Here is a 14,171-nt window from a genome sequence, read left to right as displayed (position 1 = left end):
ACCAGATGTATCATTTTTTTTTTTTGAAGAATCAGGGGTATTTTTTAAAAAATATTTTATTTATTTATTTGACAGAGAGATCACAAGCAGACGGAGAGGCAGGCAGAGAGGGAGATAGAGGGAAGCAGGCTCCCTGCTGAGCAGAGAGCCCGATGTGGGACTCGATCCCAGGACCCCGAGATCATGACCTGAGCCGAAGGCAGCGGCTTAACCCACTGAGCCACCCAGGCACCCCAGACGTATCATTTTAGAGATATGATTCATCACCCTGTATATGTAATTTTGTATTTTGTTTTTCAATTTTACATTATAATAAGCACTTCACAATGTTAAGAATTCATTAAGCTCACTTTTAGTTGCTATATATATGCCACCATACTGATGTCATAATTACTCCCTTAGTGCTGAACAAATACATTCATTCTAATTTTTTACTACCTTAAGTAATGTCTCAATAGACATTTCTAGGCATAAAGCATTTCTTGCATTTATGGTTTTTCTTTAGGATATGTTCGTATTATCAGAATTGCTGGGTCAAAACCATGAACATGTTTAGGCTTTTTTTTTTTATTTTAAGATTTTATTTATTCATTTGACAGATTGAGAGAGATCACAAGTAGGCAGAGAGGCAGGCAGAAGCAGGCTCCCCGCTGAGCAGAGAGCCCGATGTAGGGCTCCATCCCAGGACCCTGAGATCGTGACCCGAGCCGAACGCAGAGGCCTAACCCACTCAGCCACCCAGGTGCCCTTGTTTAGGCTTTTGATACATACTGCCAGACTGCCTTCCAAGGACACTGCATGGATTTACACTCCCACCAGTAATATCAAGGTAGTCACTGATACAAAACAGGCAAAAACTGGTATATCAGTAACTGCTGTTTCATATTTCTCATTATGAGAAAGCCTAATATCTTGTCACATGTTTTAGTCATTAGCATTTTTTTCATACAAATTCCCTCTTACTTTTTAACTTTTAATTTTAATTCCAATTAGTTCACGCACGGTTTTATTAGTTTCCGGGGTACTCTACAGTGGTGCCACACTTTCATATGTCATCTGGTGCTCATCATGACAAATGCACTCCACTTGTTGCTTTTCAATTGATCATTAATCAAAGTCTTAGTCTTTACCAACTGATTTGTACAGAATTTCTTACACTACATTAAGCTCAGAAAGTCTTCCTTTTTCCTTTGTGCTTTTATACCTAACAGCAGAATCTGGATTATGATGATGATGATTTTTTAAGGAGGTGCCACACCCAGTGTGGACCCCAGGGCCAGCCTTAAAAACTCACGATCCTGAGATCAAGACCTGAGCAGAGATGAAGAGTGAACACAACCAACTGAGTCAACCCAGGCGCCCCTACTTAATAATAGTGTTTTATCAACAAATCTTTCCTTCCATGCCTTCACTATACTTTTCTACATCAAAATCAACTATGGGACATTCATCTCAGAGATGTGGCCTCAATTACTGGAAGATGGAGTTGTGTAGCTGTATTTTTAGAAAGATGAGACTGAAAAGGTGAAAAATAATGCATTATGTTCTAGAGTAGAATGATCATTAGTTTTGGTCTTTCTTCCTGGTGGCCCAAAAGCTGCAATGAACCTCTTTCAAAAGCTCTGTCTTAATATTTAATCTGCTTAAAATGAGGGAAAAAAGGCATACAACAAATTTCTTTGGAAGAAATAAGGTGTCACTATTCATCATGGGATTTTACAAAAGCCACAACTCTTACCTGTTTGGAGAGTACTAGGAAAAGACAAGGTGACTTTTTCATCTTCATTCTGATAGTTAAATCCTGTAGCATGTATTTCTGGAACAGAAATTTTTAAAAAAAATTAGTTAAAAAATCTGACTGGACTAAAACAAAATCCAGACTATAGCAATTAATATTTTTCAGGGCAAAATCTCTACTAAAACTAAATATTCTTTTTTTTTTCTTAAGATTTTATTTATTTGACAAAGGGAGAGGGAGGGAGAGAGCACAAGCAGGGGGAATAGCAGAGGGAGAGAGAGAAAAGAGGCTCTCCACTGAGCAGGGAGTCCAATGCAGGGCTCCATCCCAGGACCTTGGGATCACGACCTGAGCCAAAGGCAGACACTTAACTGACTGAGACACCCAAGCATCCCCCACACTTTTTTCAAGTAAGCTCCAAGCCCAACATGGGGCTTCAATTCAAGACCCTGAGATCAACTGGGGTGCCTGGGTGGCTCAGTGGGTTAAGCCTCTGCCTTCGGCTCAGGTCATGATCCCAGGGTCCTGGGATCGAGCCCCACATTGGGCTCTCTGCTCAATAGGGAGCCTGCTTCCTCCTCTCTCTCTGCCTGCCTCTCTGCCTATTTGTGATCTCTATCAAAAAAAAAAACCCACAAACCTGAGATCAAAAGCCACATGCTCTACCAACTAAGCCAGTTAGGTGCCCCTAAAACTAAATATTCTTAATTGAATAAATTAAGTTTCTATTAACAAAAGTGTCATTTCAAACCAACCTATTTTAGTCCACATCCTAAATTAAATGTGCTCCTGAAACACATTTATACATGCTGTATTAATTCACAAAACTTTTTTTCCCCTTAAAACTTCTATGATACAAGGGAAATAAGGGCTACTATAAATTTTCTACCAGATTCCCAGACATGCTTCATTCCTATCTTTTTGCTAAGTTGCAGTTTTACTCATGAACACTTGAAAGACTGAGCAAATTGCCGAGATTTCAGTGTTAAAGCTGTATCAATGAAAGTTCTGTCCCCCAACCAAAGACAGGTAACAATTCCAAATAAAATACAGGTCATCCTTATTTCCAGTAAAATTCATCGTTACATGTTATAGAAATAAAGGTGAAAACAGATGTGTGGGTTAAATTAGGCTTTTGATTTACTCTCTAATAGGAGTGAGAAGACATTGCTTATTTGATACTTCAGAATGCTTGGCATACATTTCAGGGAAAGAGCTAGCCTTAATACGCAAATGAATAGATGCTTAACATCCTTAACCATTAGGGAAATGGAAATCAAACCAAAAGGAGACACCACTTCACATGCACTTAGAGGACTACAATCAAAAAGGCAGATAATGGGCGCCTGGGTGGCTCAGTGGGTTAAGCCGCTGCCTTCGGCTCAGGTCATGATCTCAGGGTCCTGGGATCGAGTCCCACATCGGGCTCTCTGCTCAGCAGGGAGCCTGCTTCCCTCTCTCTCTCTCTCTCTCTGCCAGCCTCTCTGCTTACCTGTGATCTCTCTCTCTGTCAAATAAATAAATAAAATATTTAAAAAAAAAAAAGGCAGATAATGCTAAATGTAAGGGAGGATGTAAAGACACTGGAACCCTCATACATGGCTGGTAGGAATGTAGAGGGTAGTAGGAATGCTGAACGGTGCAGCCACTTAGGAAAACAGTCCAGGAAGTTCCTCAAATGATTATTAAATGGACTTATCAGAGGGCCCAGAAATCCCACTCTTAGTGGGGATATATAAATCCAAGAGAAATAAAAATGTATGTCAAAAACTTTTACACAGGGGTGCCTGGGTAGCTCAGTGGGTTAAGCCGCTGCCTTCGGCTCAGGTCATGATCTCAGGGTCCTGGGATCGAGTCCCGCATCGGGCTCTCTGGTCAGCAGGGAGCCTGTTTCCTCCTCTCTCTCTCTGCCTGCCTCTCTGCCTACTTGTGATCTCTCTCTGTCAAATAAATAAATAAAATCTTTAAAAAAAAAAAAAACAACTTATACACAGATGTTCACAGGAGCATTATTCGTAATAGCCAAAAAAGTGGAAACAACCCAAATGTCCATCAAATGATGAACAGATAAAATGTGGTATACAATGGAATACTGCTTGACAAAGAAAAGGAATACCAAGTGTTGATATATACTACAATATGGATAAACCTTGAAAATATTATATTAAGTGAAAGAAACCAGACAAAAAGGGCCACATATTTATCAGAAATGTTCAGAATAGGCAAATCTATAAGACAGAAAGTATATTAGTGGTTGCCTAGGGCTGGAAGTTTGAGGTGAAAGGTATTTTCTTTATGGGGTAATGAAAATGATAAAAACTGATCCTGGTGATGGCTACACAACTCTGTGAATATACTAGAAACCACTGAATTGTACACTTCATTTATTTTTTTTTTTTTAAGATTTGAGAGAGAGAGAGACAAATAGTGCATGCAGTGAGAGAGGGAGAGAATCTCAAGCAGACTCCAGGCTAAGCATAGAGCCCAACCTGGGAGTCTGTCTCACAACCCTGACATCATGACCTGAGCCAAAACCAAGAGTCAGACACTGACCAACAGAGACATCCAGAAGCCCTGATTTGTACACTTAAAAAAAAAAAAAAAAGATTTTATTTATTTATTTGAGAGAGAGTGCACGCACGACTGGGGGGAGAGGCAGAGGGGAAGTAGACTCCCTGCTGAATAGGGAACCCAACAGGAGGCTTAATCCCAGGACCCTGAGATCATGACCTGAGCCAAAGGCAGACATTTAACCAACTGAGCCACCCAGGTGACCCCTGAACTGTGTACTTCAAATGAGTGAATTTTATGGTATGTGAATTTTATCTCAATGAAACTGTTATTAAGAGAGAAAGGTAGATTTATTAGTCATGGACTTAAATTTGATATGGTAACAGTGATTCAGATTTAATAACATTCTATGAGCCAGGCAAGATGCCCACAATTCATTTCTTTTTATGAATCACCCTAAGATTGAATTTTCAATGTTTCTAATACAATTATGGTTCAAACATCTTTATAAACCTAAATCTTTACAAAACCAATAAGAAACTATAATTTCAGATTTTAAAAGAACTTTAATCAATTATTCCTCATTTTACAGATGAAAAAAATGAGATATCCAAAGTTAATGATTTGCCTAAATTCACATAGCTGGACTAGAATTCAGTTCCCTTCCTATTCCAAAATTCTTTCTACTATCATAAACTAGCTCCTATAAATTTGAAAAGAAACTCATAACTTGGCATATATACAACACTGATGAAATAACAACTGAAACAATGACTTTTACTGGCAAAAACTCAAGATTTGCTTTAACTTGATTCCCATATAGAATCATACTTAAGCCTACAGGGAAGCTAAGAATCGCCTTAATGCATAAGAATGTACTTTTCTGACAAAGATACAAAATAGCATTATGGTCTATGATCAAAGACTATTTCCATAAAGGATTATTAAAACTAACTTGTTTTTATAAGTGCACAAGAAGTCCTCAAGTTGGTAATGAAGATAAAAAGCCAAAAGAATAGCAGTTTTTACTTTTTTATTTTTAAAAAAGATTTTATTTATTTGAAAGAATGAGAGAGAGCACACAGAGGGAGAGTGAGAGAGAGAGAAGATTCCCCACTGAGAGAAAGCCCAATGCAGGACTCAATCCCAGATCATGACCTGAGCAGAAGGCAGATGCTTAACCGAATGAGCCACCCAGGAGCCCCTATTGTTATTTTATTTTTTAAGTAGGTTCCATGCCCAATGTAGAGCTTGAACTCATGACCCTGAGATCAAGAGTCACATGTGGGGTGCCTGATTTTGATTTTGCTTTTATTTTGACTCCTGATTTTGGCTCAGGTCATGATCTCGGGGTTCTGAGACTGAGCCCTGCCTCGAGCTTCATATTCAGCACAGACCACCCAGGATTCTCTCCCTCTCCTCCTGCTCATGCCCACACGTGTGCTCCAAATAAATAAATAAAATCTTTTTAAAAAACAAACAAACAAACCCATCTCACATGCTCCATGAACTGAGTAAGCCAGGTGCCTCAAGAATAGCAGTTTTTTAAAAAATATAATTTTTATTTTATTTTATTTTTTATTTGAAAGAGACAGAATGAGAGAGAGAGCATGAGAAGGGAAAGGTCAGAGGGAGAAGCAGACTCCCCCGTGAGCAGGGATCCTGATACAGGACTCGATCCTGGGACTCCAGGATCAGGACCTGAGCAGAAGGCAGTCGCGTAACCAACTGAGCCACCCAGGAGCCCCATGAGAATAGCAGTTTTTAAATGTAAACAATCAAGTATTGTTATTGCATAGATTCTATTCTAACACATGATTCCAAATATGCACATCAACTCTATTACATGTATATTTAAAAAGAGTAAAATTTCCTCTAAAATTCTCTCTTAGAAAAGAGGGTAGTAATCATATATTTCTTCCTTTTATCTTTTTTTTTTTTTTTTAATTTGAAATAGAGAGACAGCATGAGCAGGGAGAGGGACAGAGGGGGAGGAAGAGGATCAAGTTGATTCTGGACTAAGCACAGAGCCTGTCTTAGGGCTTGATCCCATGACCAGGAGGATCACAATCTGAGACAAAACAAAGAGTCAGATACTTAATCAACTGAGCCACTCAGGTGCCCCATAATCATATATTTGAATTTCTGAAGTTTCTTGTATTATGGGACACTCTTCCAATTACTTTATTAAAAAAATTTTTTTTCCCCAATTACTTCATGTTGAACAACATACTTCTTAACAAACATACATTAGACTTTAAAATAACCTTGGTCAATTGTAGCTTCGGATATTCTGTAAATGGCACAAACCAGAAATACAGAATTTCTCAAACGAGAAATACAGAATCATCCTAACTGCTTCCCTCCATGACTGTCTCTCATAACACATTCAAAATCAGCAAATTCAGTAGCCTATATCTTTAATTCCAGATTTTTCAATGCCCCCATCACTACAACCCTAGTCAAATGTACCACTATTTCTCTCTAGATCACTATGGTAGCCTCTTAACTAGTTTCTGCTCCTGCTGCTTTATAACCTATTCTTCACACAGCAGCCAGGATAATCTGTTAGATCAAAGCCTTTAATGAAGTCCCAAAATATTCAGAATGAAAAGCCAGGTCTCCTTGAGGTTGGTAAATATTTTAGAGAGGACCAAAAGATTTCATTAATATTTACAACTTGTGATTAAGGGCACCTGGCTGACTCAGTTGTTAAGCGGCTGCCTTTGGCTCAAGTCATGATCCTGGGGTCCAGGGACTGAGCTCTGCACCAGGCTCCCTGCACAGCGGTAAGACTGCTTCTCCCTCTCTCACTCCCCTTGCCTGTGTTCTGTCTTTTGCTGTGTCTGTCTCGCTGTCAAATAAATAAATAAATAATCTTTAAAAATTAGAATAAAACTTGTGATTATCTAAAGACACTGTGAAGAAAATGAATAGGTAAATCAAAGATCAAGAGAAAATATTTTACAGAGAATACACCTAAAAACTTCTAAAACTCCATGATAAAAGGAAAATTTTATTAAAATACGGGCAGAATACTCAAACAATCTCACAAATGGCCTGCAGAGTTTGAGGAACAACAAAGATACTGGCAGCAAAATATGAGTTGTAGTTACTCTGTACCCTTGATAACATTTTTGTTTTTAATCCCTTTAGATTTATCCATTCTTGTTGGTATGTGGTAGTATATCATTGTGATTTTAATTTGCATTTTCCTGATGATAAACAATGTTGGGCATTTTTTGTTTGGTTTTTGGCCAAATGCAGGCATTCTCCAACTTCAGGGTTTCTACAGCTGCTAAGAAGGTTCTTTCCTCAAATATCTACAAATTTTATGTCAGTCACTTCTTCAGAGATCTGCTTCATCACCTTGAAGAACAATCCTCACTCCACATCCTCTTACTGTGGTTTGAGCACTTATCACAATTTTACATATTTGTTACGGTCTGTCTTTCCAAATCAAATATATGTATCTGGAATGTTGATATTTGATTTTGTCCTCTACCTCCAATGGTTTCTGACATATCATGTTCAGTCAAATACTAGCAGAATGAATGAATCACTTCAAAAAGCACTACATTAAGTGATAGTGTCATGAAGGTCATCAATACTAGCCATATTAGATATACTAACGAAACACCACCTTTACTGATGTTATATAAATGGGGACTTATGGCTAGGGATAAAATTCCCAGCTACAACACAGTACACAGATTAAAAAAGGGATCTATCTGATATTTTAGAAGATACTGTTCGCTGTGGAACTATAAGACTGTTCAAAGAGGGGCGCCTGGGTAGCTCAGTTGGTTAGGTGTCTGCCTTCAACTCAGTTCATGATCCCAGGGTTCTAAGATCGAGCCCTGCAACAGGCTCTCTGTTCAGCGGGAAGTCTGTTTCTCCCTCTGCTTTCAACCCTAAACATGCACGAGCACATGGCCACTCTCTCTCTAATAAATAAATATAATCTTCAAAATATATACATGCATATATATTTTAGGGAATCCCTGGGTAGCTCCATTGGTTAAGCATCTGCCTTGGGCTCAGGTCATGATCCCAGGGTCTTAGGATCAAGTCTCACAATCCCCTCCTTAATCAATGAGGAGCCTGCTTCTCCCTCTGACTCCCGCTACCCCTGCTTGTGTGCTCCCTCCTTCACTCTCTGACAAGTAAGTAAATATAATCTTTTAAAAATATATTTTTTAAATGAGAGAATAGGAGAGAATATATGATTATTTTAGAAGTCTGAGTCTCTGTTTTCACAGCTATAAAATTAAAATCATTACCTACTTCTTAGTCATTTGAAGATTATACAACATTCTCATGAGGTGCCTGGGTGACTCAGTGGGTTAAGTATCTGCCTTCAGCTCAGGTCATGACCTCAGGGTCCTGAGATCTAGCCCCACATCAGGCTCTCTGCTCAGCGGGAAGCCTGCTTCCCCCCGGCTTGCCTGCCTCTCTGCCTGCTTGTGATCTCTCTCTCTCTCTCTCTCTCTGTCAAATAAATAAATAAAATCTTTTAAAAATTATTTTAAATATAATTGGCATTTTTAACTCTATGGATATAAATACACACATTAGGGTATACACATGTGTGCGTATGTTAGTAGTATACCCAACAAAAGCAAAATTTGAATATAAACAAAGTATGTATAAATTTGTAACAAGAAAAATCTTATACTCAAAACTACTGCATGGGGCGCCTGGGTGGCTCAGTGGGTTAAGCTGCTGCCTTCGGCTCAGGTCATGATCCCAGGGTCCTGGGATCGAGTCCCGCATCGGGCTCTCCGCTGAGTGGAGAGCCTGCTTCCTCTCTCTCTCTTTCTCTCTCTCTCTCTCTGCCTGCCTCTCTGCCTACTTGTGATCTCTCTCTGTCAAATAAATAAATAAAATCTTTAAAAAAAAAAAAGAAACTACTGCAAACTTTGATAATAAAAGTTTACTCATGATAATACAGACCTACAAATTTCATAACAAGATAGACCCGTAAATTGAGTTTTAAATGTCGTTTTTAAAAATTAAGATATAATTTTCATTATAAGTAAAAAAACCCCATGTCTCATGTATACACTATGCTATCATTTGTAAGCACACACACGAACACTATACATATGTACATATATAAATATATACAAGTCTGTGAATGCATAGAACATCTGAGGTAAGAAACTGGTAACTGGTAACTGGTTACTTTACCTCCTTTATTGAGGGAAGAAAGGAGCCTCAATGTCACTGGTACCCTTTGAATTTTTTTTTTTTTTTTTAAGAGTTTATGTACTGATTTGACAGAGAGAGACACAGCGAGAGAGGGAACACAAGCAGGGGGAGTCAGGAGAGGGAGATGCAGGCCTCCCGCGGAGCAAGGAGCCCAATGTGAGGCTCGATCCCAGGACCCTGGGATCAGGACCTGAGCTGAAGGCAGACGCTTAACAACTGAGGCACCCAGGTGCCCCACCCTCTGAATTTGACATTATGTATATATTAACTATGAAAACTTTTTAAATGTTAAAAAATCCTTTTTAAAGATAATTTCTTTTGAGATCTTGGTCAAATTGTTATAGCAAGCCTATTTATCAAATAAATCAAATGAATATGTATTCCAGCTCTGGGTTTTCTAAGTGTGGTTTATTGGCAAGGTTTACTGACATTCTTGGTTAGGTCTCTAGTGTGGGGCTCGATCCCAGGACCCCAGGATCATGACCTGAGCTGAAGGTAGATGCTTAACCGACTGAGCCACCCAGGTGCCATGCTTTTTATGTCTTAAAAGACCTTTATCTAGGGACGCCTGGGTTGCTCAGTTGGTTAAGTGTCTGCCTTCAGTTCAGTCATAATCCCAGGATTCTGGTATTGAGTCCCGTATTGGGACTCAATTTATGAAACAAAAACAGAGACTCTGCTGTCAAAAGATTCATACTAAACAGTACAAAATGTATTCTTCAAACATAAAAGAGAATGATTCTAGAAGGACTGCTGGAAGGAAGAACAACAAAAACAGCAAATATTTGGGTAAAGCTAAATAAACATTATACTATATAACAAATAATAACATCTTGTGACTTAAAAAAAATAAATAAAAATAGAGGCCCCTGAGTGGCTCAGTCCATTAAGCATCTGTCTTCAGCTCAGATCATGATCCTGGGGTCCTGGGATCAAGACCCACGTTGGCTCTTTGCTCAGTGGGAAGTCTACTTCTCCTTTTCCCTTTCCCTCTGCTCCTCACCCCATTCATGCCCCCCTCAAATAAATGAAATCTTGAAAAAATAAAAATAAATAAAATAAAATATGAAAATAACAATATATATGGAAGAAAATTAAACTATAACACAATGACAACATGTAAATCCAATGGAGATACATGGAGATTACATGCTCCTAAGATCTTTGTAGCATCCAGGAGAGTTGTAAAATAATCAATTGACACTAGATTTTCTGAAGTCAGAGATGGCTGTTGTAATTCTTAGGATACTGACATACCCAGAACAACAACAACAACAAAAATAGCTTAAAGCACTTTAATTAAGGGGCGCCTGAGTGGCTTAGTCAGATAAGCATCAGACTCATGATCTTAGGGTTGTGAGACTAAGCCTCACATCGGGCTCTGTGCTGGGTGTTGAGCCTGCTTAAGATTCTCTCTCTCTGGGCATCTGGGTGGCTCAGTGGGTTGGGCCTCTGCCTTCGGCTCAGGTCATGATCTCAGGTCCTGGGATCGAGGCCCGCATTGGGCTCTCTGCTCAGCGGGAAGCCTGCTTCCCCCTTTCTCTCTGCCTACCTCTCTGCCTACTTGTGATCTCTCTCTCTGTCAGGTGGATAAATAAAATCTTTAAGAAAAAAAAAAAATATTCTCTCTCTTTCCCTCTGCCCTACCCTTCCTCTCCCTCTCTTAAAAAAAAAAAAACAGACAAACCCATAAACATAAAACAAAAAACCTTTATAATTAAAAGACTGAGAAAGCATATATAAAATACAGTAGATTTAAAGACAGGTAACAACAATTATATTAAATATAAATGGATCAGATGCTTTATTTAGAAGACAGAGATTTCCAGATTAGAACTAAAAGTAAAGAGAGTACAATGAGCTGTTTACATGAGCTATACCTACAACATAATAATTCAGAGAGGTTAAAGGTAAAGAATTTGAAAAAATGTGACATGCAAACACTAACCAATAACTCATAAAACAAGCAGGAAAAAAATCAGTAAAAATAAAGATTTAAACTGAATTAACAAACTTGATTTAGTAAGACATATGTATTACATATGTAAACATTACATCCAACAATTATAAAATCACACTCTTTTCAAGCGCACACAAGCATTTAAAAAATGACCATATCTTAGGCCATAAAGCAAAAGCAAGTCTTTAATCCCAATGACTGAAATCATATACAGGTATTTTTCATTTTATTGTGCTTCACAGATGTGTTTTCTTTGCAAATTGAAGGTTTGTGGCAACGCTGTGTCAAACAAGTCTATAGGTGCCATTTTTCCCCAAAGGCATTTGCTCATTTCATGTTTCTGTATCACATTTTGATAATTCCCGAAGTATTTCTGAATTTCTTATCATTTTATTTGTTACAATGATCTCTGATGTTACCATGGTAATTGTTTTGGGGTACCATGAACTGTGCCCATATAAGACTACAAGTTTTATAAATGTTGTATATGTTCTGAATGCGGATGTGATGTAAATAGCAAAAGAACTGGAAGAGGGTCCTGAAGATATGACTGAACTACTATAATCTCATGATGAAATGTGAACAGCTGAAGAGTTACTTTTTACGGATAAGCAAAGAAAGTGGTTTCTTGAGATAGAATCTATTCCTGGTGAAGACACCTTGAAGACTGTTGAAATAACAATAAAGATTTAGAATATTACATAGACTTCACTGATAAAGCAACAACAGGATTTGTGAGGACTGACTCCAATTCTGAAAGAAGTTCTATTCTGGGTAAAATGCTATCAAACAGTATCACAAGCTACAAAGAAAGTATTCATAAAAGGAGGAGTCAACTGATGCAGCAAACTTAATTGTTCTCTTATTTTAAGATAATACAACAGCCGGGGTGCCTGGGTGGCTCAGTCTGGTTAAGTGTCCAACTCTTGATTTCAGCTCAGGTCATGATCTCAGGGACATAAGGTTAGGCCCCACATCAGACTTCAGGCTCAGTGTGGCATCGCTTGAGATTCTCCCTCCCTTTATCCCTCTGCCCCTCCCCCTGCTCATATTCTCTCTCTCCCTCTAAATAAAATCAATAAAATCTTTAAACTAGAAAAGCTCCAGGTACATCTAAATATTCCCTGGATCAGAAATCAGAAAATAGGGGCGCCTGGGTGGCTGAGTGGGTTAAGCCTCTGTCTTCGGCTCAGGTCATGATCTCAGGGTCCTGGGATCAAGCCCCATATCGGGCTCTCTGCTCAGCAAAGGGCCTGCCCCCCCTTTCTCTTTGCCTGCCTCTCTGCCTGCTTGTGATCTTTCTCTCTCTCTCTCTCTGTCAAATAAATAAATAAAATCTTAAAAAAAATAAGAAAATATTCTTAACTGAATGATAAAGATATTATATGTCAAAATATGTGGAAGCATATCAGTAGTTACCTGGAAATGGGGGAGAACAAGAAGAATGGATCCCAAAGGGGCATGAGGAAACACTGTGCGGGTGATGGTGTTCATTATACTCATATACTGGTGTATTTGTGCATAACCTTATAGAAACTTAACTATTTATCAGAATCTTTCATTATCATTCAAAACCAACTAAAGTGAAAGTGAAAGAATGCAAGTATATACAATTACAAACTTCATGTTTTTTTTTAAATCTCTGACTTGTACTAAAAAGGAATAAAAGGGTTGACTAACAGTATCATTTGTTCCTTCTAATGCAAGGATATATTTAATCTGATGTCAGTTTGAACTAACTGTGTTTACAAATGACTTATTTTAAAATGTATGCATTTTGCATAAAAAGCAGTTTCATAAACTCAGAAATCCCAGTAAGATCAGGAATTAGAAATTTAAGATTTTAATCTTTAAAATTGCATCAAAAATAAGAGTACTGTTAAATTTTTAACACATCACATTATCTGTTATAGATATGATTATCAAATATCCTTCCTAAAAATTTGCATCATTTTACATGTCCAATCAAGAATATCAGACTGTGTTCTGTTTTCCATGAACCTTTTATTAATAGGGCTGAATAGCTTTTCATAAACTTATTGGCCTTTTGCTAACTCTCCTCTCACTGGTGCACAAAAGATGTCCTTTGCACTACTGTTCACAACAGTCAAATAAGGGAAGGATGATGTGTGTTAAGAAATGGCTTTAGAAGGGGTGCCTGGGTGGCTCAGTCGTTAAGTGTCTGCCTTCAGCTCAGATCAGGATTTCAGGGTCCTGGGATCGAGCCCAGCACCAGGCTCCCTTGCTCAGCAGACAGCCTGCTTCTCCCTCTCCTTCTGCTGCTCCCCCTGCTTGTGCCTTCTGTGTTTGTCCCTTTCTCTCTCTCTCTCTCTCTCATATCAAATAAATAAATAAAATCTTTTTAAAAAAATGTCTTTAGGGGAGTGCCTGGCTAACTCAATGGGAGAGTATGTAACCCTCTCCCACTCAGGGTCATGAGTTCAAGCCCCAGGTTTGAGGTAGAGATTACTAAAAAAATAAATAAACTTAAATGTCTGAAGGAAAGGAAGAAGGGAAGGAGGGAGGGCTTTAGGCATGCCTGGCTGGCCCAGTCAGGACAGCATGTGACTCCTGATCTTGGGGTCATGAGTTCAAGACCAACCCTGACCACAGAGCCTACAAGAAAGAAAGAGGGAGGGAGGGAGCAAGGGAGGGAAGGAGGGGAAGAAAGAAAGAGAAAAAGAAAGAAAAAAAGAAAGGGAAAGGAAAGGAAAGAAAGAAATGGCTATGTAAAATGACAGATATATA

General features: G+C 38.6%; 1 protein-coding gene across 1 annotated transcript in view; it reads right to left on the bottom strand.

Moving 5' to 3' along the window:
* The window catches only part of NPEPPS (aminopeptidase puromycin sensitive), an 86,480-nt gene that overhangs the window by 44,257 nt on the left and 28,052 nt on the right, over positions 1-14,171 (bottom strand). The window contains exon 3 of the mRNA XM_044248134.1: positions 1,739-1,816. Coding sequence (XP_044104069.1) covers positions 1,739-1,816 — 78 coding nt within the window. The remainder of the gene's footprint in view (positions 1-1,738; positions 1,817-14,171) is intronic.

This window comes from Neovison vison, chromosome 5 (genome assembly GCF_020171115.1).
Source record: "Neovison vison isolate M4711 chromosome 5, ASM_NN_V1, whole genome shotgun sequence".
Lineage (NCBI taxonomy): Eukaryota > Metazoa > Chordata > Mammalia > Carnivora > Mustelidae > Neogale > Neogale vison.
Note: the sequence above shows the minus strand (reverse complement) of the source record. Positions and strands in the feature narration are given on the sequence as shown.